The 21,825-nt window shown below is 37.5% G+C and overlaps 1 protein-coding gene across 2 annotated transcripts in view; it reads left to right on the top strand.

The window, feature by feature from the left end:
- Window positions 1-1,209: 1,209 nt before the first annotated feature.
- ANKRD45 (ankyrin repeat domain 45) overlaps window positions 1,210-21,825 on the top strand; it is a 47,911-nt gene continuing 27,295 nt past the window's right edge. For both annotated transcript variants that reach the window (XM_060643555.1, XM_060643554.1), the window contains exons 1-2: window positions 1,210-1,265; window positions 9,330-9,702. In XM_060643555.1, the coding sequence (XP_060499538.1) occupies window positions 9,345-9,702 (358 nt within the window). In that variant the 5' untranslated portion in view covers window positions 1,210-1,265; window positions 9,330-9,344. The remainder of the gene's footprint in view (window positions 1,266-9,329; window positions 9,703-21,825) is intronic.

Here is a 21,825-nt window from a genome sequence, read left to right as displayed (position 1 = left end):
TAAAACAGGCTATTCAGCCTTCAGCTCAAATGTTCTGGGCTCTTCTAAAGTATTATCTCCTCAAAGGTTTTCTGGTAGAAATAGTAAAGAAACGAATGTTTTCCTTCACTAGTTGTCTTTACTACCAAAACTTCGAAGTCTTCGCTCTGTGATTAATATGGACATTTACACAATTTCTGGGTAAGCGTGACCCTTCTCTGCTGGCTTCTTTTTTTTTCTTCAATTTTTTTTTTTAACGTTTATTTACTTTTGAGACAGAGCATGAATGGGGGAGGGTCAGAGAGAGAGGGAGACACAGAATCTGAAACAGGCTCCAGGCTCTGAGCTGTTAGCACAGAGCCCGACGCGGGGCTCGAACTCACAGACCGCGAGATCATGACCTGAGCTGAAGTCGGACGCTTAGCCGACTGAGCCACCCAGGCGCCCCTCTGCTGGCTTCTTTTGATGCTCCAGTTCCAGCCCTTGTCTTATTCCCGATTAAAACTTTGTCTGTTTTGGATCTTAAATTCCTCAACCAAATGATAGGTAAATTTCCAAGATCCTCACACACATACTTGGCACTTGTGAGTTCTCAGGAAACGCAAGGTGACAATGACCACAAACCATAAGACAGAGACCCCCAACAGACTAGAAAATTAAGCAAGCTGTCCGTGTTATAATTACAATCTTTGCTAGTTTTCAGAAAGCATCCTCATATTTTTGGAAAATTCTTTGGTTCAAAGGCCAAAGAGAAGATTTAAGATGCGCCCGGCAACCAATGTGCACGCCTTATTTTTAAGTTTTATTAAAAAAATTTTTTTTTAATGTTTATTTTTGACAGAAAGAGAGAGACAGAGCATGAGCCGGGGAGGGGCAGAGAGAGAGACACAGAATCCTAAGTAGGCTCCAGGCTCTGAGTTGTCACTAGAGAGCCCCACGCGAGGCTCAAACTCACAGACACCGAGATCATGACCTGAGCCAAAGTCGGACGCTCAACCGACTGAGCCACCCAGGCGCCCCAAGTTTTATTTTATTTTTTTAAGTTGTAAACTAAACATAGACCATATTATAGAAAATTTTACCAAATAAAAAAAACACGCACGCCACCGATCTGGACGCATTTAACTCACTTGGATGAATTCCTACCGGTGTTCTCCCGCGCTCTCACCACACGCTGGCAACCTTGACCCTCGCGCGCTGCCGGAACCGCAGCGCTCGGGGCGGCGCTACGGCGCATGGGTGCGCCGTCGCCATGGTAACCGCGGAAGCCAGGGGCTTGACGAGCGGTGAGTCGGGGTCCCGCTTGGAGGGCCGCGGTGGGCGCTCTGGGTGGGGGCCGGGGACGAATGGGCGTCTCTTCATACTGCAGCTGGGGCGGGAGCGGCAGGGGGAGCGGGCTTCGGCCGCGGCGTCCTCGGGGTTTGCCTCTCACTAGAGCTTTCTGTAGCGGCTCTCGCCCCGCGGACAGCCTCGGGGATCCCAGAGGGTCCCTCAGGGGTTCAGGCCGGAAAGCGAACTCGGGTGTCCAGAAGTGACTGGCGCCCGCCCCGCGGGACCTGCTGGGACCCGCGGTGTGGCTGCCACTCTGTTTCCTCTTCTTCAGGCCTTTCTTTGTTTAACCCCCGGGGCCCAGGGCTGCCCTTTGGTGTCTTCTTGAGCTGGGACTTAAAGTCCTCGAGGGACCACGTTTTTTGAAGAAAAAATTCAGTTAGCCTAAAGGGCCCTTAAGATCTATTCCTCTGTCATAACTTCAAGCTTATGTGCCTCCTTGTCCTTTGTTTATGCTTCTCCTTCCCTGGATTGCCCTTTTCTCCTCATTTTAAGACTCCTACTCTTCCATGATGAGGGGTCACGACTTCTGGGAAGCCTTTTCCGAACTCCCTGTCTCCGAGTATAATTTAGCTGTCCAGCCTCTTATTCTGAAAGCTCTGTTCCATTATATCCCTTATCTCACTCTGTCTTTGCTGGTTTACTTACTCATGGCTTCCTGGGAATGGCTTAGTTATTGGGTAGAGACCACGGCCTATGTGATTTTCTATTATTAGTACTTTGGCAGCTTGAAAAGAGTTCACACTTTATAGTTAAAAGGAAGAGTTATGGACTTGTTTCCCAACACTAATTAAGTAAAGCAGAGCAGGCGCTACTCTCATTGCACAAATAAGGAGAGGGAGTTCAGAAAAGTCACGTAATTAATAAATACCAAAATAAAGACTAAAAAGCACGTCCTTCTGACGCACAGAAGTGAGGCAGCCCTCACTCTTAAAAAATTACTGATCCCAGGGCGCTTGGGTGGCTCAGTCCGTTGAGTGTCTGACTCTTGGTTTCAGCTCAGGTCATGATACGGTTAGTGGGATGGAGCCTTGTGTGGGGCTCTATGCTGACTGTACAGGGAATCCCTGTGCTTGGGATTCTCTCTCTCCGTCTCTGCCCCTCCCCTGCATTCTCTATCTCTCAAAATAAATAAATACACTTAAAAAAAAATTAATGATCCCAAAGAGCTTTCTTTTATGTGGGTTATACACAGCCATACAGTAAGCATTAAAAATATAGTAAGAATTAGAAATTAAAACGGAGAATTAAGAACATGTTTATTAAATCCTTTTAACAATAAAAAACATAAACCCATTATATGTTAGACGTAAATTACATATTTCTCATGGAAAATAAATATTTTCTAAAACAAAAATTTTAGTAAGGAAGTTGAGTTAAATAGAATATAGATACAAAGAAGAAAGGAAAATCTATATTATTATGATCATGCCATTAGTACCTACATTCACAATAAAAATGCTGTAAAATAGTCTAAAAATTCAATGTTATAAGAAGAAAAAAAATCATAAAAAATAGAACTCTTTGCTCTGTCTTCAAAATCAGTACGATGGACATAATCATCAGTAGACCGTCAAACGTATCACAGGAGAGTTTACTTTTATTCTCCTGATTAGATGTTGTCTTTCAAAAGGTAGGCTTAAGGATAAATGCCCTGGAAGACTTCACTTTGTCCTTTTATTTCAGAAAGGCTGACTGCAGTTTAGTCTAGATTTATACTAGAATAGTCTTGAGGCTTTGACTATAAACCAGAATGGCTTAAGTCCTAGGTATGTCCAATCCACTGGTTCTCAAAGTATGGTCTGAGGATTCCCTGGGGATCCTTAAGACATTTTTCAGGGAGTTTGCCAGTAAAGCTATCTTCATATGAACTCTTACACATTATTTGCCTTTGTACTCTTGTTCTCTCACATGTTACAGTGGTTTTCTGGAGGCTACATCACCTGTGATATCACAACATCACATGTCATGGCAGTGAATGCGGGAGCAGATATGTGGACCCGTGGCTTTTCTATTAAGCCAGACATTAAAGAGATTTGCAAAAATATAAAATAATGCCACTCTTCTCATCAACTTTTCCTTGTAAAATATAGTTATTTTCCATCAGCTCTGTTTTGTATGTTAACGTGTAATTGTTTTAAGATGAACTAATAAACATTTTAAAGATTTAAGTTTCAATTTCTAATATGCTAAATACTTTTTTCTAATATGGTAAATATTGGTAGATATAACCCACATAAAAATTTGGGGAGTTCTTCAGTTTTAAGAGTGTAAAGAGCGTTGATATCAAGGAATTTGAGAACTGTTGCCATAATCATGTTAATTGTGGGCTGATTTGGAAATAAGCTCCGTTCAAGGGTTTATCAAGGGGAGCTTTGAGTATTCTGGCCTGAATCATATTTCTAGATTTGATTTAGTTTATTTACAAATCTCTGAATTAACTTGGGACCAGACTGATCTCTAGATGCAGAATAATCTGTCTGTAATTGAGTGTTTATTGGTGGTAGAGGAGAAAACCATTTCCTCACACCCTACATAGGACAAATGTGTATTAATGAAAAAGAAGAAATAATAGCATTACCATCTTTGTTTTTGCTTCGTGAATACTTTTGCTGGAGGAATGATGATATAATGATGACGATGTTTTGCTGAGTGCTTACCATGTGCTTGGCATATGCATCTAATTCCCAGAAGAATCATATAAACCAGGTCTAGTGTTATTCCTACAAGAGGTTAGGTAAATCACCCAGTGTTATGCAGCTAATAAATTGCAGGACGGGATTGTGAACTCAAGTCTTTCTGACTCCAAAACCCATGGTTCTTGGCTGTGAAGGAAAGCAATGGGAATTGCAAGCTTGATGTTAAGAGTTATTGCACACACACGTCGAGAATTGTGGTAAGTCTAAAAGTGATACAAGGGGCGCCTGGGTGGCTCAGTCGGTTAAGTGTCTGACTTTGGCTCAGGTCATGATCTCATGGTTCGTGGGTTCGAGTCCTGTGTTGGGCTCTGTGCTGACAGCTCAGAGCCTGGAGCCCGCCTCAGATTCTGTGCCTCCCTCTCTCTCTGCCCCTCCTCCACTTGTGCTCGCTCTCTCTCTCTCTCTCTCTCTCTCTCGAATAAATGAATATTTAAAAAAAAATAAAAATGAATAAAAAAATTAAAAAATGACACAAGAGAAATGTAAGGATTGATTCTTGTACCCACCCAGTTTACAACCTAATTAAGTAGATGTCTTCTATACTTGAAACAAATAGAAAATAATATAATACCATATTTGGTAAGTTGTAGGGTACAGACTATATATAATGGCCTTTAAAGATCAGAGGAGGCAGAGACCCATGTGCATTCTAGAGAGGAGTCAAAGAAAGTTTTAGGAAGAAAGTAGGTTCATAGCTTGGCCTAAATAGGATTTGGCTAGTAGGAATGGAGGAGAAAAAAAAAAAAGTATTCTAGGCCTAGTAACAGGAATACATATGAGCTATAAATAGGATTTTCTCAGTATCTTCAAGGTCTCATAGGGCCCCTACTAGGCCAGTGAGGAAAGGCATTCTAAACACATTTTGCCTCTGTTCTCTAAGGTTTGAATACGGGTATCTATAGCAGATATGTTCCAGAAGATCACAGTGTTATTAATAGGATGACAAAACAACTAATTGTGTAAGAGGAATTGATTCCTTTGAGAGTAAAAGAAGACGCAATTGAAAATTACAGCAGGGGAACAGATGTAACTGGAACTGCTCTAGGTACATTGAAGCATATGTCACCCAAGCTATTAACCACAAACACATGCTGTCTAACTTCTGTTAAATTCTCTCTTGTTGATTTCCTGTTATAGTTCCGCAGAGGTTATTCAAAACTAATGTTTTTTCACAGTGTGGTTTGTGCCCCATTAGTGGGTCATGAAATCAATTTGGTGGGTGACACCCAGCCTTAAAAAATATAATGGAAATAAAAACATCAGTATATTACATGTAGTAAGGATAAATAGTATTTTGGTTAATAACATACATGCAAGTATACCCCATAATGCAATGTTCCCAGGACAAAGTATCCATTACTACTGAACAATAAGTTATTTGGTTACCCTATTAATAGAAATTATATATATATTTACATATGGAAAATTGAAACGAGATATAAACATATATATATATATATATATATATATATATATATATATATATAATACAAATAAAAATTATATGTACTAGGAAAACGCCTGAGTGGCTCAGGTTAAGCATCTGACTTCGGCTCAGGTCATGATCTCCCAGTTTGTGAGTTTGAGCCCCAAGTCGGGCTCTGTGCTGACAGCTCAGAGCCTGGAGCCTGCTTTGGATTCTGTGTCTTCCTCTCTCTCTACCCCTCTCCTGCTCTCTCTCTCTTCTCTCTCTCTCTCTCAAAAATAAATAAACATTAAAACAATTTTTTAAAAAAATTATATATACTATATACAATATAACATATTAAATAATATATATGTATTTGGACAGGACACCTACCTCCTGGTCTAAGTTAGCTGTGCAAGCTAATGGCTGTGTGCATGCTTGCAATCCAGTGAGAAGGAATTACACTTTCCTAGAAGTTTCATACTATATCACTACTTACATCTTATGTGTACTTTTTGGACATATGGCCACACCATGTTGCAAGGGAGACTGGGAAATAGTTGTATTCCAATATAAATATTGTTTTTTTTTAATGTGTGATTAAAAGAATAAAGAACAGGGCTCTATTCCTGAAGAAGGGGAGATCAGATTTGGGAGAAGATAGCTGTGTCCGAGTAATGTATCAGGGGCCCATATGATAACGAGGAGCCTAGAAATGAGCAGGAACCAAGGCAGCTCTGGAGGGGCAGACTGCAAGAACCAAAGCAGGTACCCAGGAGGAAGTTTGATCAGTACACTCTTGTTGTCACTGTGTCGAATGACTGGCCTCATGTTCATATGTCCCATGTTCATATGTCCCAGAATCAAGATCCTGGTCACTTACATGTGAAAGCTAAAAAAACTGAACTCACAGAGAATAGATGGGTGGTTGCCAAAGGTGGAGTTAGGGGTCGGTGAAATGGGTAAAGGGGGTCAAAAGGTAAAAACTTATAAGATGCGTATGTTCTGGGAATGTTCTGTACAGCACAGTGACTATAGCTAACAATACTGTATTGAATTCAATACAATACTGCATTGTATTTGAAAGTTTCTAAGAGATTAAATCTTAAAAGTTTGCATCACGAGAAAAAAGTTGTGTAATTCGGTCAGGTGATAGATGTTAACTTATTTTATAATCATTTTGTATTCATTTTATGATATATACACAGATCAGATTATTATGTTGTATACCTTAAACTAATACAATGTTATATGTCAGTAAAAAAATGCAGCGATCAAAAAAACAACACTAAAAGAAGTGTCACGATTCTGGGACTGAGCAGCTGATTGGTCGAGCCTAATTTGTGTTCTTGCCTCCAAGCTTGTGCTGCGATGGAGAGGAGGAGGGTCTTGTATCTGGCCTTCATGGTGGGACGTTAGCCTTATCTTCCACTAGAATCCTCTCAATTGGGGTTATCTAAGAATATGTGTGTGTGTGTGTGTGTGTGTGTGTGTGTGTGTGTGTGTGTGTTGGGGGTGGAGAGTTAGCTGATGAACCATTTCCACCTTTAAATTTCTTGTTATGTGAGAGAATAATCTTTTACTTTTAGAAGTTGATCTTACTATTTTTCTGTTATTTGTAATCAAAGAATTCCTAACTTCAACAGCCTACAAGTATATACATTTAGTGAAGGTAGAGATTAGTGTAGGGCTATGTGAGATAGAGATGTTATTCTGCCTCAGTAGATTTCCCTTCCTTCTGACTTCTGAATGACCAAATCTTTCCCATTCTCTATGGCCCAGGTTAAATGCCATATTCTTTACTAAATATATGAAGCCATTTATCCCATTTCCTGTGTCTTCCCCCTATCCTCCCACCATAAACATGATCCTGAATCTTGTGTTGAATTTTGCTTTTCTTCTTTTTAAAAAAAAATTTTTTTAATGTTTATTTCTGAAAGGGAGAGAGAGAGAGAGACAGAGTGCGAGTGGGGGAGGGGCAGAGAGAGAGGGAGACACAGAATTTGAAGCAGGCTCCAGGCTCTGAGCTGTCAGCACAGAGCCTGACGCAGGGCTTGAACCCACGAACTGCAAGATCATGACCTGAGCTGAAGTCGGACACTCGATTGACTGAGCCACCCAGGTGCCCCTTGCTTTTCTTCTTTTTTAAAAACTAGTGTTACTGAGTCTATTCACATTCCTAAAAAGTCCACTTTAATTTTAATTGCTTTGAACTTTACAAAAATAGATCTTGATACATATAGTCTTTTGGATTTACTTTTTCCTACTAATATTGTATTGCTAAGATTCACTCATATCGTTGTGTGCTTCAACTATTTATTTTTGTGTGACAAATTACCCCCAGACTTGGTAGCTTAAAACAGCACACGTTCTTTATCTCCCAGTTTCTCTGACTCATGAATCAGGGCACAACTTAGCTAAATCTTTTACTTTGGTGTCTCTCATGAGGCTACAGTCAAGGTGTTGCATGGGACCACAGTTATCTCAAAGTTCACCTGGGGCAGATCCACTTCCAAACTCTATCAATGATTGTTGTCAGAGTTAAGTTCCTCATGGGCTAATGGATTCAGGACTTCCATTCCTTACTGGCTGTTGGCCAGAGGTTGCCCTCTGTTCCTTGAAAGGTGGCCCTGTCCATCATACTATGTGAGAAGAGCCAGGGAGAGAATACCAACAAGACCTAAGTCACAGTCTGTTATAACTAAATTATGGAAATAACATCCCATCACTGTTGCTGTATTCTCATTAGAAGAGAGTTGCTATATCCAGCCTGCATTCAAAGGGAGGGAATTACACAAGGGTATGAATACCAGGAGGCAGGGTGAGGGTCATTGGGAGCCGTGTTATAAGCTGACCACATGGTATCACCCTAATTTATTCATTTAACTACTATATATTATTTTGTGTGAATATGCCACAGTTTATGCTCCTGTTCGTGGGCTTTGTTTTTTTTCCTGCCTGGGATTTTTGTTGTTTTGAACAGTGATGCTACAAGCATTCTTTTTTTTTTTTTTTTTAATATTTTAAAAAAATGTTTATTTATTTATTTGGAGAGAGAGGGGGAGAGAGAGAGCGCTAGCAGGGGAGGGGCAGAGAGAGAGGGAGAGAGAATCCTAAGCAGGCTTCATACTGTTAGCATGGAGCCGGACTTGGGGCTCAGTCTCCTGAACTGCGAGATCATGACCTGAGCCAAAATCAGGAGTATGATGCCTAACCAACTGAGCCACCCAGGTGCCCCTACAAACATTCTTATACATATGAAGGGGACTTATACATATGAAGGCTACTGTTCTCTGAATCATTACCAATTTAATATGTGTTCTGCCAGAGGGAACACTAAGAATTCTGTGATTAATTGTACCTGGAATTAATCTCATCCCTTCTGAACTACCATAGCATACTTCATGTCTTATGATACTTAACACTTGTTACCTTTTATCACACTTATTTTGTGCATGTGATATTTTCTCCTTTGACATAGTCACTGAGGCCAGGAAATAAATTTGATTCTTCTTTGTAATTTACTTAGTGCCTACATAGCACGTAGTATATTAGTAAGCTTTCAGTAAGCATTACTGAGTGAATAATTCTGTCAGTGTCAGTACCTAACGTTTAAAGTTTTAATCTGGCTCCAATAATCCCACTATATTTCTCACTTTTCCCCAACATGGACCCTTGTTTAGGCAGGTGAGTCTCTTTAACATTCTTTTCAATTTCTCTTTCAATCTTTTCCTAATGAATCTAGCCCACATTGATCTGTTTCTTCTTCTGTTCCTGTTGAATTTACTGTTATAATTATTTTCAGCCAGTTAAGTATTTTCATCCTATCTGTATTATCAGCTGACTAATGGAATAAACAAATACTGATTTGTTTGAGAGATTTCTATTACTTTTTTTTTTTTTTTTGGCCTCAGGTAATTTTGGAGTTAATGGAGCCAGACGGACCTCCAGAGTCAGAGAGTTCAGAAAGATCAATATTTTCCTCACAGCAAGAAGAAGAAGATGATGAAGAAGAAGAAGGTGATGATGAAGGAGAATCGAAAGAACCAGAAGAAACAGGCACCCTTAATCCTGTCTTACAACCTGCCCTCACAGGGGATGTAGAAGGTTTGCAGAAGATTTTTGAGGATCCTGAGAACCCTCATCATGAACAGGCCATGCAGCTACTCTTGGAAGAAGACATCATTGGGAGAAATTTGTTGTATGCAGCTTGCATGGCTGGGCAAAGTGATGTGATTAGAGCTTTGGCAAAATATGGTGTGAATCTGAACGAAAAAACCACCAGAGGTATTTTGTCTTTTTTCTCTCATCAGTATTACTTATGACTACCTAAAGATGCTATGTACTATATTTAAAGTTGGATGAATTTGCTATGCCTGCTTATATTTTACATATATTATATACATATGCATATATATGAAAATGTGGGTATCTGTGTACATGACGATATAGCTCAGTAGATAAGTACGTAGACTTCACTCGTGATTAGCAGTGTGACTTGGGCAAGTTACCTAATGTTTTGGTGCTTCTGTTTCTTCATCTGCAAAATGGGGATAATGATTGTATTTTCCTTGTAGGATGCTGTGTGGATTAAAAAAGACAGTAAATATAAATATCTTATCACTGTAATTGGCACATGCTAAGTTGATATATAATAAGTGCTTAATAATAATATTATCACTCCTTTGAAGATTTTTTAGTTTTGTAGTCATGATCTAATTATCTCTTTTTTTCAGTCACCTTTTTTTTTTTCAGGTTGCAAATATGGTCATTGAAGAAAATTAAAAATAACAATGACTTCCAGAAAATACGGAATATACATTTAAAAACATTTTAAAATATTTTTTAATGTTTATTTATTTTGAGAGAGAGAGAAACAGAGAGAGACAGAGTATCAACAGGAGAGGGGCAGAGAGAGGGAGTCACAGAATCTGAAGCAGGCTCCAGGCTCTGAACTGTCAGCACAGAGCCTGATGAGGGGCTCAAATTCATGAACTGCAAGGTCATGACCTGAGCTGAAGTCGGATGCTTAACCAACTGAGCCACCCAGGTGCCCCTGCCAAGAATTTTTCTTAAGTATTTATTTATTTTTGAGAGAGTGACAGAGAGTGAGAGGAGGAGGGACAGAGAGAGAGGGAGACACAGAATCCGAAGCAGGCTCCAGGCTTTGAGCTGTCAGCCCAGAGCCTGAGGCGGGGCTTGAACTCACAAACCTTGAGATCATGACCTGAGCCAAAGTCGGATGCTTAACTGACTGAGCCACCCAGGCGCCCCAGGAATATGTATTTTCTTAATGCTCCCATGGAACATTTTAAAAAATTGATCACAATTAAGTCCATAAAGGAAGTCTCAACAAATATCAAAGAATCTAGAGCATGTGTGTTTGTTCTCTAAACATAATTAAATAAGATTAGAAAGTAGTAATGAAAAGAGAACTGAAAATCCCCTATAATTTGGAAAACAGAAGCACTCTTTAAATTATGTGTTGGTCGTAGAAGTTACACTAGAAATTATGAAATATTTAGGTGACAAGAGGATCAGTCCATGTCAGAGCCTGTGGAATAAAACTAAAATTTAAATTCTAGCTTAATACATATAATAGAATATAAGAAACATTGAAAATCATAAGCAAGGCATTTAACTCAAGGAGTTAGAAAAAAAGAACAACTTTCTTCCAAAGAAAGTAGAAGAAGAGTAGGAAAAAAGTAGAAGTAATGATATTGAAAATAAAGAAACAATAGAGAGGATCAACAAAACCAAAATCTGCTTGGGAATGCAAACTGGTGCAGCCACTCTGGAAAACAGTATGGAGGTTCCTCAAAAAATTAAAAATAGAACTACCCTATGACCCACCAATTGCACTACTAGGTATTTATCCAAGGGATACAGGTGTGCTGTTTCAAAGGGACACATGTACCCCAATGTTTATAGCAGTACTATCAGCAATAGCTAAAGTATGGAAAGAGCCCAAATGTCCACTGACTGATCAATGGATAAAGAAGATTGTATATATGTATATATACAATGGAGTATTACTTGGCAATCAAAAAGAATGAAATCTTGCCATTTGCAACTACATGGATGGAACTAGAGAGTATTATGCTAAGTGAAATTACTCAGAGAAAGACAAATATCATATGACTTCACTCATATGAGGACTTTAAGACACAAAACAGATGAACATAAGGGAAGGGAAGCAAAAATAATATGAAAACAAGGAGGGGGACAAAACATAAGAAGAGACTCTTAAATATAGAGAACAAACAGAGGGTTGTTGGAAGGGTTGTGGGAGGGGGGATGGGCTAAATGGGCAAGGGGCTTAAGGAATCTACTCCTGAAATCATTATTGCACCATGTGCTAACTAACTTGGATGTAAATTATAAAAAATAAATAAACTGTAGAAAGTAAACAACAGCAACAACAAAAATCCCAAATCTGCTTTCAACAGAGTTGAAAAACCTTTGATATAATTGGGTGATTTTTGATATTTGATAATATCAGAGAGATCGAGAGCATAAATAATATTTGGAATTTTTAAAAATAGAGCATTCACAAAGGAAAAGCTAAGACTTCAAAAATCATTAGAAAATATTATAAATAACTATAACAATACATTTGGAAACTTGGATGAAATAGACAATTTTCTTACAAAGTGTAAATTACCAAAATTAATTCAAGAAAAAAAATAGAAATCTTGACTAGATCAATGGTTATTTTGAAAAAAAAAATGAGTAAGTAATAAAAATAGGCCTCCTTTCTCCACCCCCACCTTACTCTAGGCTCAGATATTTTAAAAGGTAAGGTTTATTGCACTTTTAGGGAATAGGTAATCTCTAGCTTATACAATGTTCAGAGAATATAAAGAGTTGGAAAACTGCTTAATTTATTTTATGAGAGATAGAACTTTTATAGCAAAACTAGTTAAGGAGAGTAGTAGAAAGAATAACTATAGGCCAATTTCATTTAATAACAAAGATTCAAACATCGTAAAATATTAACAAATTGAATCTAAGATTGTGTATTACAAAATGTATTGTACTAGGTTGGATTTATCCCATTAATGCAAGGTTGATTTTAACATTAGACAAAATATTAGTGTAATTCACTACATTAAAACGCTAAATGAACAAAATTGCATGATCATTTCAATAGATGTAGAAGAGTCTTTTTGAAAACAATGTTGCATTCATTCATCATGAAAGCTCTTAGGGAAATAGAAGAAACCTTCCTTAAAGCTCTCTATCAAAAACCTGAAGCAAGGTTACCTGATACTGAATCTTTAGAAACATTCATTAAATCAGAAACAAGACTATGATATTCACTATCATGGCTTTTATTTGTCATTATAGTGGCAGTCCTAGCTAGTACAGTAAGACAAGAAAAATAAATAAGAGACCTAACACTGTACTGTACTGGAGCTGGCTTTAACCTGCTCTTGCAAGCTGATTGTTAAAATTTCAGGGGGTTTGTAATTCGTTGACATCGCATTGGTAGCTTGAAGTTGGCCATGTTAGGAGTATATATATATCATGGAAATTGCTAATGGTACAAATCAAGGATTTCTTCCCAGAGAACTAGTTGTAAATATTTACCAGTAAACTACTGAATATAAGGATCTGAGTGGAAGAAATGAAACTCCCTCCAAGGGAGTGTACTATTAGTACTAATAGAATTCAATTTAGCAAGAATATGAACATAAGACCAATATCCCAGATCAGTAGCTTTCTATAAACCATCAATGATCAGATACTATAATAAAAATACAAATCTTATTCACAGCAAAACTGTACAGAGATTAGGAATAAATCTGATAAAAGAATTGTAAGACATTTATGGCAAAAACTTTAAACTTTATTGAATTACATCAAAGAATACCCAGATTAAATATATGTTTTAGACAGTGAGATTAAATATCATAAAGAGGCAATTTCTTCCAAATTAACTTATCAATCTAATTAATATCACATTAAGGTTTTTAAAAAATACAAACTGAGAAGCTGACCCTAAATTTCAGTGGGGAAATGATGAGCTATTTAATATGTGGAGAACAGTGGTTATTCATCTGGAAAAAAATTAAATTAGATCCTACGTTGTACTGTGCACAAAAATCAATTACAGTTTCATGCAAGATATGAACGTGAAAAGAGAAAACTTAAAACTTTGTGAAACATAGAGGAGGATTGTTATATTCTTGAGATATCACTCAGTATCTTAAAATAAGACATGAAAACAAAGCTATTAAAGGAAAAATATATCATATATATAAACATACGTGTGTATATATATATATATTTTTTAAATGTTTGTTTATTTATTTATTTATTTATTTAAAGAGTTTATTTATTTATTTTGGGTGAGAGTCAGAGCAGAGAAAGGGGCAGAGAGAGAGGATCCCAAGAGATAGGAACAAACAATTCACGGAAGAGAAATGTTCATGGCCAATAGGTATATAAAAATGTCCTCAAATTCACTATTAAAATGCAAATTTCAACAATGAGCTACCGCTACTGGTAGCTTGATAAAAATGTTAATATCTGACAGCATTGAGTACTGGTGAAGGTAGGGGAAGTGGGAATTCTTTTACTCTGCTGGAAGGAGTGTAAATTGTATAACCACTTTGAAGAACATTCATATAAAGTTGCAAATAGATGTACCCTATGATCTAGAATCCCATTTCTAGATATATATCTTTGAGAAAATCTCACACATCTCACAAGGAAGCATGTACGAAGATGAGTATTCAAGTACAGTAGTTTCCTCTTATCCCTGGGGCATACATTCTAAGACCCTGGTGGCTACTTAAAACTGCAGATAGTAGCAAACCCTATATATACTATGTTTTTTTTCTATACATATATATTCTATGATAAAGTTTAACTTATAAACTAGGCACAGTATGAGATTAATAATAACTAATAATAAAATAGAAAAATTATGCTATAATAAAAGTTATGTAAATGTGTCTCAAAATACCTTATTGTACTGCACTCACCCTTCTTGTGATGATATGAGATGATAAAATGCCTACGTGATGAGATGAAGTGAATGATGTAGGCATTGTGACATAGCAATAGGATGCTATTGACCTTCTGATGGTACATTGGAAGGAGGATCATCTGCTTCCAGACCGCTGTTGGCTGCAGGTGCCCACAACTGTGAAAAGTGAAATTGCGGATAAGGGGGGACCACAGATAGTTCCTGACTTAATGATGGCTTGTCTTACAATTTTTCAACTTTACGATGGTGTGAAACTGATACACATTCAGTAAAAACCACATTTTGAATTTTGATCTTTCCTCAGTCTAGCAATAAGCAGTGTGATACTTTTGTGATCCTGGCAGCAACCTGCAGCTCCCAGTCAGCCATATGCTCATGAGGGAAATAACCAATACTTATAGCCATTCTCTGCCCATACAACCATTCTCTTCTTTCTTTTGTCCTTTCCTTCCTTCCCTTCCCTTTTTCTTTCTTTCTTTCACTTTCAAATGGTTTTATTTTATAAGGTAAAACTTAACACATGGTTTTATTTTATTTGTTATTTATTTATTTACTATACATCCAAGTTAGTTGGCATATAATGCAATAATGATTTCAGGAGTAGAATCCAGTGACTCATCCCCTACATATAACACCCAGTGCTCATCCCAAGTGTCCTCTTTAATGCCTCTTGCCCATTTAGCCCCTCCCCTGACCCACAACTCCTCCAGTGACCTTGAGTTTGTTCTCTGTGTTTGAGTCTCTTATGTTTTGCCCCCTCCCTGTTTTTCTATTATTTTTGCTTCCCTTCCCTTATGTTCATCTGTTTTTTATCCTAAATTCCACCTATGAGTGAGGTCATATGATATTTTCTTTCTCTGACCAATTTCACTTAGCATAATACACTCTAGTTCCATCCATGTTGTTGCAAATGGCAAGATTTCATTCTTTTAGATTGCCAAGTAATACTCCATTGTGTGTGTCTGTGTGTGTATATATATATATATATATACAATGATGGACATTTGGGCTCTTCCCATACTTTGGCTATTGTCGATTGTGCTGCTGTAAACATTGGGGTGCATGTGCCCCTTTGAAACATCACATCCGCATCCTTTGGATAAATACCTAGTAGTGCAATTGCTGGGTCGTAGGGTATTTCTATTTTTAATTTTTGAGGAACTTCCATACTGTTTTCCAGAGTGGCTGTACCAGTTTGTGTTCCACCAGCAGTGCAAAAGGGTTCTTCGGCATCCGTACCAACATCTGCTGTTGCTTGAGTTACTAATTTTAGCCATTCTTTTTTTTTTTTTTAATTTTTTTTTTAACGTTTATTTATTTTTGAGACAGAGAGAGACAGAGCATGAACGGGGGAGGGGCAGAGAGAGAGGGAGACACAGAATCGGAAGCAAGCTCCAGGCTCTGAGCCATCAGCCCAGAGCCCGACGCGGGGCTCGAACTCGCGGACCGCGAGATCGTGACCTGAGCTGAAGTCGGACGCTCAACCGACGGAGCCACCCAGGCGCCCCTAATTTTAGCCATTCTGACTGGTGTGAGGTGGTATCTCATTGTGGTTTTGATTTGTATTTCCCTATTGATGAGTGATATTGAGCATTTTTCCATGTGTCTGTTAGCCATCTGGATGTCTTTTTTTTTGGAAAAGCGTCTATTCATGTTTTTGCCCATTTCTTCACTGGATTATTTGTGTTTTGAGTATGGAGTTTGGTAAGTTCTTTATAGATTTTGGATACTAACCCTTTATCTCATATGTTATTTGCAAATATCTTCTCCCATTCCATTGGTTGCCTTTTAGTTTTGCTGATTTCATACATTGTTTTAAAACATGAACATTTACAAGTTATCAGACAGATTCATACAAAGCTGTTTACAGTGATAATGAGAGAGGAACATTTACCAATGTAAAATGTCACAGAATCAAATCACACTTGGATCTTCAGTGGTTCAGCTGCTTTACCCCACACAATAAAATATGGTCAGTGTTAAGATAAAATTCCTCTTTTGCATATTCTCTTCCTAATCAAGGGCTTCTTTATTACCATCATCCCACACAGTAGGAAAGCTGGCCACGGAGGCAGTTTCACAGTGGTTATCCTGGTCTTTGGCGATCATTATGTAGCCATCCATGCCCTAGTCTATACCCCAGCTGTTCTTGACAATCCAGGATTTATTGTTACCTGATTTTGCTCCTTCAAAACCATGGCCAACCACTGGAATATCATGTCCAGGTCATCTTTGCTGCAGTTTGGATCATAATAAATGCCTTGTTCATAGAACTGTGAAGTATCCAGGCTTGCATCTATACCAACAGAGATGGGCCCCACAGTTGCCTCTGTGATCATAAGTTTGTTCTCCCTCCTAAGGATGTCCCAGAAGCTACTTATGTTTTTTTTTTAAGTTTTTACTTAAATTCCAGTTAGTTTACATACAGTATAATATTAGTTTCATGTATAAAATATAGCAATTCAACAATTCCATACATCATTCATCTCAGCAAGTGCACTCCTTAATCCCCATAACCCATTCCCCCCGCCACCTCCCCTCTGGTAACCATCAGTTTGTTCTCTATAGTTAAGAGTCTCTTTCTTGGTTTGCCTCCCTCTCTCTCTTTCTCTCCCCTTTGTTTGTTTTGTTTTTTAAATTTCACATATGAGTGAAATCATATGGTATTTATCTTTTTCTGACTTATTTCACTTAGTGTAATACTCCCTAACTCCATCCATGTCATTGCAAATGGCAAGATTTCATTCTTTTTGATGGCTGAGTAATATTCCATTGTATGTATATATGTATGTACGTATGTATGCATATGTACATACATACATGACAAATCTTTATCTATTCATCCATCAGTGAACACTTGGGCTGTTTCCATAGTTTGGCTATTGTAGATAATGCTACTATAAACATTGGGGTGCATGTATCACTTTGAATTGGTATTTTAGTCTTTTTTTGATAAATACCTACTAGTGCAATTGCTGGATCCTCAGTTAGTACTATTTTTAACTTTTTGAAGAACCTCCATACTGTTTTCCAAAGCGGCTGCACTAGTTTGCATTTCCACCAACGATGCAAGAGGTTTCCTCTTTCTCCACATCCTCACCAACACCTGTTGTTTCTTGAGTGGTTGATTTTAGCCATTCTGATGGGTGTGAGGTGATATCTCGTTGTAGTTTTGATTTTTGTTTCCCTGATGATGAGTGATGTGGAGCATCTTTTCAGGTATCAGTATGTCTTCTTTGGAAAAGTGTCTATCCATTTCTTTTTCCCATTTTTAAATTGGATTATTCATCTTTTGGATGTTGAGTTTTATAAGTTATTTATATATTTTGGATACTAACCCTTTATCAGATATGTCATTAGCAAATATCTTCCCCCATGCCATAAGTTGCCTTTTAGTTTTGTTGATTGTTTCCTTCCCTGTGCAGAAGCTTTTTATTTTGATGAAGTCCCAATAATTTATTTTTGCTTTTGTTTCCCTTGTCTCCAGAGACAACATCTAGAAAGAAGTTGCTACTGATAGCAAAGAGGTTACTGTGTGTATTCTCCTCTAAGATATTTATGGTTTCCTGTCTCACATTTAGGTCTTGTATCCATTTTGAATTTATTTTTGTGTATGGTTTAAGAAAGTGGCCCAGTTTCATTCTTTTGCATGTTGCTGTCCAGTTTTCCCAGCACCATTTCTTGAAGAGTCTGTCTTTTTTTCCATTGGATAATCTTTCCTACTTGGTTGAAGATTAATTGGCTACAGTTATGGGTTCATTTCTGGGCTTTCTATCTGTTCAATGGATCTATGTGTATATTTTTATGCCAGTACCATACTGGGTTTTTTTGGTTTTTTGTTTTTTGTTTTTCACAAGGTTGCTTTGGCTATTTGAGGTCTTTTGTGTTACATCTTCCTGACTTCTGGTCTTTTGGGAAATGCCTTGTTTTCTTATGAGGCCAAGGACAGATCTCTGTAGTTTGTTTATTGATTATGGAACCTCCTCTGGTTGTGGCCAGGCTTTGGTCACTAAACCCGACTGTACTCAAGCAGGCATAGCCAGAACAAATTATTGTTTAAAAATTTCTTTCCACATAAAATCAGCAAACATTTATTAAGGGTGGAGTAACAGCCAAGCCTTGTGCTCAGAGCTGAGGTTATAGAAATATGAATGAATTCAGACTTGGGCAAGTTCACAGTTTAGCAGAAAACAAATATGTAAATATATAAGTAATTACTATATGGTGAGATAAGGTATGAGATAGCTTAGAGGAGAGAGAAATCAACTTGACCTGGAAGTATTGGACACAGTCAGGGAAGGCTTCACAGAGGAGGCGATACTTATATTGAATCCTGAAGAATGACCAAGAGTTTACCAGTCAAAGGAGAGTTGAGGGATAAAGCATGGCAGGCAGTGTAGTAATCATAGTATCAGATTTTAGTATTACAATCTTGTGCATATTCTAGAATATTTACCCACTATTTTAAGGTAACTGAAACACTGGTCTTTTTATAGGTATAATAGTATTATTTTGTATTTAAAAAATGAAATTTGAATCACGTATGGATTGAAAACAAATGATTTAATTGCTCAATGTATACAAAAAGCCAAACTGAAGTCTACAAATTTGGATGGCCCATATTGTGGCTTTGCAAAATTTCTGTTGTAAGAATAATCTGAGTCCCAAAACTTCCCAACTAAGTCACATATGAATCTCATCATTTTGAATTTGATCAGAAAACTGAAATGGAATCTCTTTTACATGAAGAAACTAAAAAAGACAAATATGAACCAGCAATATTTTCTCTGGGGAAAAATTACAGCTTACTCTTAATAAAAAGATTGCAGTGTTTGCAAAAGAGCAAAAAGCTATTCAGAGATCTCTCTCTTCAAATTAGAGGTGAGATAATTTGAAGTAAAATACTTGGTTTTAGTTTATAACCACTTCCAACTAATGTTGAGTGAGAAAAACTTCAATGGCTAAAAAAAAATTGTTCAAAAATATCTTGGTGATATTGTTGGACATTTAGAAAAATCACATAATGTTTCACTTGAAACTTTCATGATTAATTACATTTCTTTATAGTGTTTTTTATCCTTATTTTTTTTCAGTTTGATAATTTATATTGCTAATATAATGAAAATATACACTTAACATATCGATTTCATACTTATACTTTTCTTTGATATCTTGTGTTTATACATTTTCATATTTAAAATGTATTAAATAGTTTCACTAATTTAAAAGAGTGAATTCTGAATTCCATTTTATAAAACACCAGTATTAATACTAAGTAAGCATTAAAGTTATACTGGTATTATTTTATTTCATTACTGTAATTATTATTTCAGGTAGAGAAAAACCCCAGCATATTCAAAGTTGTAGAGGCATGAAACAACATAATTTGGGCAATTCAAAGATTCTGGTAGTGGTGGTGGTAGGCAGGCTGTGAGAAATATTCTAGATAGGTGAGTATTTTGCTTCATGGCCTATTTTTTGTTTTTGACTCATCATCCCCATTCTTGGACTTTGACCTTACCATATACCTTCATTAATTTATAGCAATGCTGGGGGCTCCTGGGTGACTCAGTGTCTGACTTCAGCTCAGGTCATGAATGATCTCATGGTTTGTGACAAAGCCCGCTTTCGATCTTCTGTCCCTCCCCCCCCCCCCCGCCCCTTCTCACTCACTTGCTCTCACTCTCTCTCAAAAATAAGTAAACATTAAAAAAAAACTTACAGCAACCCAGAGAAAAGTACTTATCTTCTTTTTTTGTTTTCTTATCTATAAATGAGAACAATGCTAGTGCCTACTTTATAGGATTGTAGTGAGTGGATAACAGTGCCTGTATGGAGGAAAAGATTCCTTTTCTTGTCTGATCTTTTGCCTTACTATGAACTACCTGCTCAGTTGACTCCCTTTCTATTTAGTAAGTAGTAGTATTCCACAAAGGGATTATTTTTCAATTAGAATTAACCCTAATCTGCACTTGTACGCCAATGTGTATAGCAGCACTTTCAACAATAGCCAAATCATGGAAAGAGCCTAAATGTCCATCAACTGATGAATGGATAAAGAAATTGTGGTTTATATACACAATGGAATACTACATGGCAATGAGAAAGAATGAAATATGGCCTTTTGTAGCAACGTGGATGGAACGGGAGACTGTTATGCTGAGTGAAATAAGTCATACAGAGAAAGACAGATACCATATGTTTTCACTCTTATGTGGATCCAGAGAAACTTAACAGAAGACCATGGGGGAGGGGAAGGGGAAGGAAAAAAAAAGTTACAGAGAGGGAAGGAGGCAAACCATGGGAGACTCTTAAAAACTGAGAATAAACTGAGGGTTGATGGGGGTGGGAGGGAGAGGGGGGTGGGTGATGGGTATTGAGGAGGGCATCTGTTGGGATGAGCACTTGGTGTTGTATGGAAACCAATTTGACAATAAATTTTGTATTAAAAAAAAAGAATTAACCCTAATCCTTCCCAGTTCCATTTATGGTACCTTTCTTGCTACTAGGATTTCTAACATGTGGCCTTCCTTATATCCCTCTCCTGGGATCCATTGCTCATTGACAACATTATGGAGGACGTTAAGAAAATCCCTTTCTCATATGGATGCTTTTGAAATAATCTGATTTAAATATTTTTCTTCTTCTGGGACAGCAATGGGCTTAATGTACTACAAGTATCTGTGTGTTTCTTTCTAGAAAAGAGGCCATCTTCAACAAGGGGAAAAACATGTAAAGGTGTTTTAAAAACATGTAAATTTTTTGTTAAAATCCTCTTTTGTTTAGAAATATATTTTCTTGTTTTTAAACTATGCATATTAAATAGGAAAAAAAATTAGATGTTACCAGTGGCCTGTAACATTAGCCTTGAGAAAAGCAGTATAAGGAGCCAGAACATCTCACTTGGAATGTCTTCTTGGTCATATTAGCAGCATCTTGTCTGTAGATAGTGTTTCCCTCCCCCAGCAAATCAGGGGCCCTGGACTTTTCAGCTCATTGAAGACTTCATGCAGAAAGCAAGAATAAGGGTGGTATCAGGGTATTTCTTGCCCCACGCCCCCCATTTTGTAGAGGATAAAGGCAAAATGAAATTCTTGGGCCAGTGTCTATCTCTTGGTTTTTGAAATTTCTCACTTGTTGTGATACTAAAAGAAAGGTTGGGCCAAAGAGGGGAGGTAATTCCAATTTTGGCTGATCCGGAGTAGTTCACTTCATCTTATTTTTGATTCCTTTATTAACCCTTCTGGTTATGATATCCTCAAGCCAAAGGTAGTTTACACCTTGATGTAAAGCAGAACTGGAATTGTGGGAATATGGCAAGTAGGGAGCCAAGGAGAGGTTTCTCGAAGAAAGTGGAGGAATCATTAGCCTCTCTTTCCCTGCTGTACTCAGTGACAAACATTTAGGTGTTG

Source organism: Panthera onca, chromosome F1 (assembly GCF_046562875.1).
Source record: "Panthera onca isolate mPanOnc1 chromosome F1, mPanOnc1 haplotype 2, whole genome shotgun sequence".
Lineage (NCBI taxonomy): Eukaryota > Metazoa > Chordata > Mammalia > Carnivora > Felidae > Panthera > Panthera onca.
The sequence above is the reverse complement of the archived record's forward strand: the minus strand, read 5'-3'. Positions and strand labels throughout refer to the sequence as shown.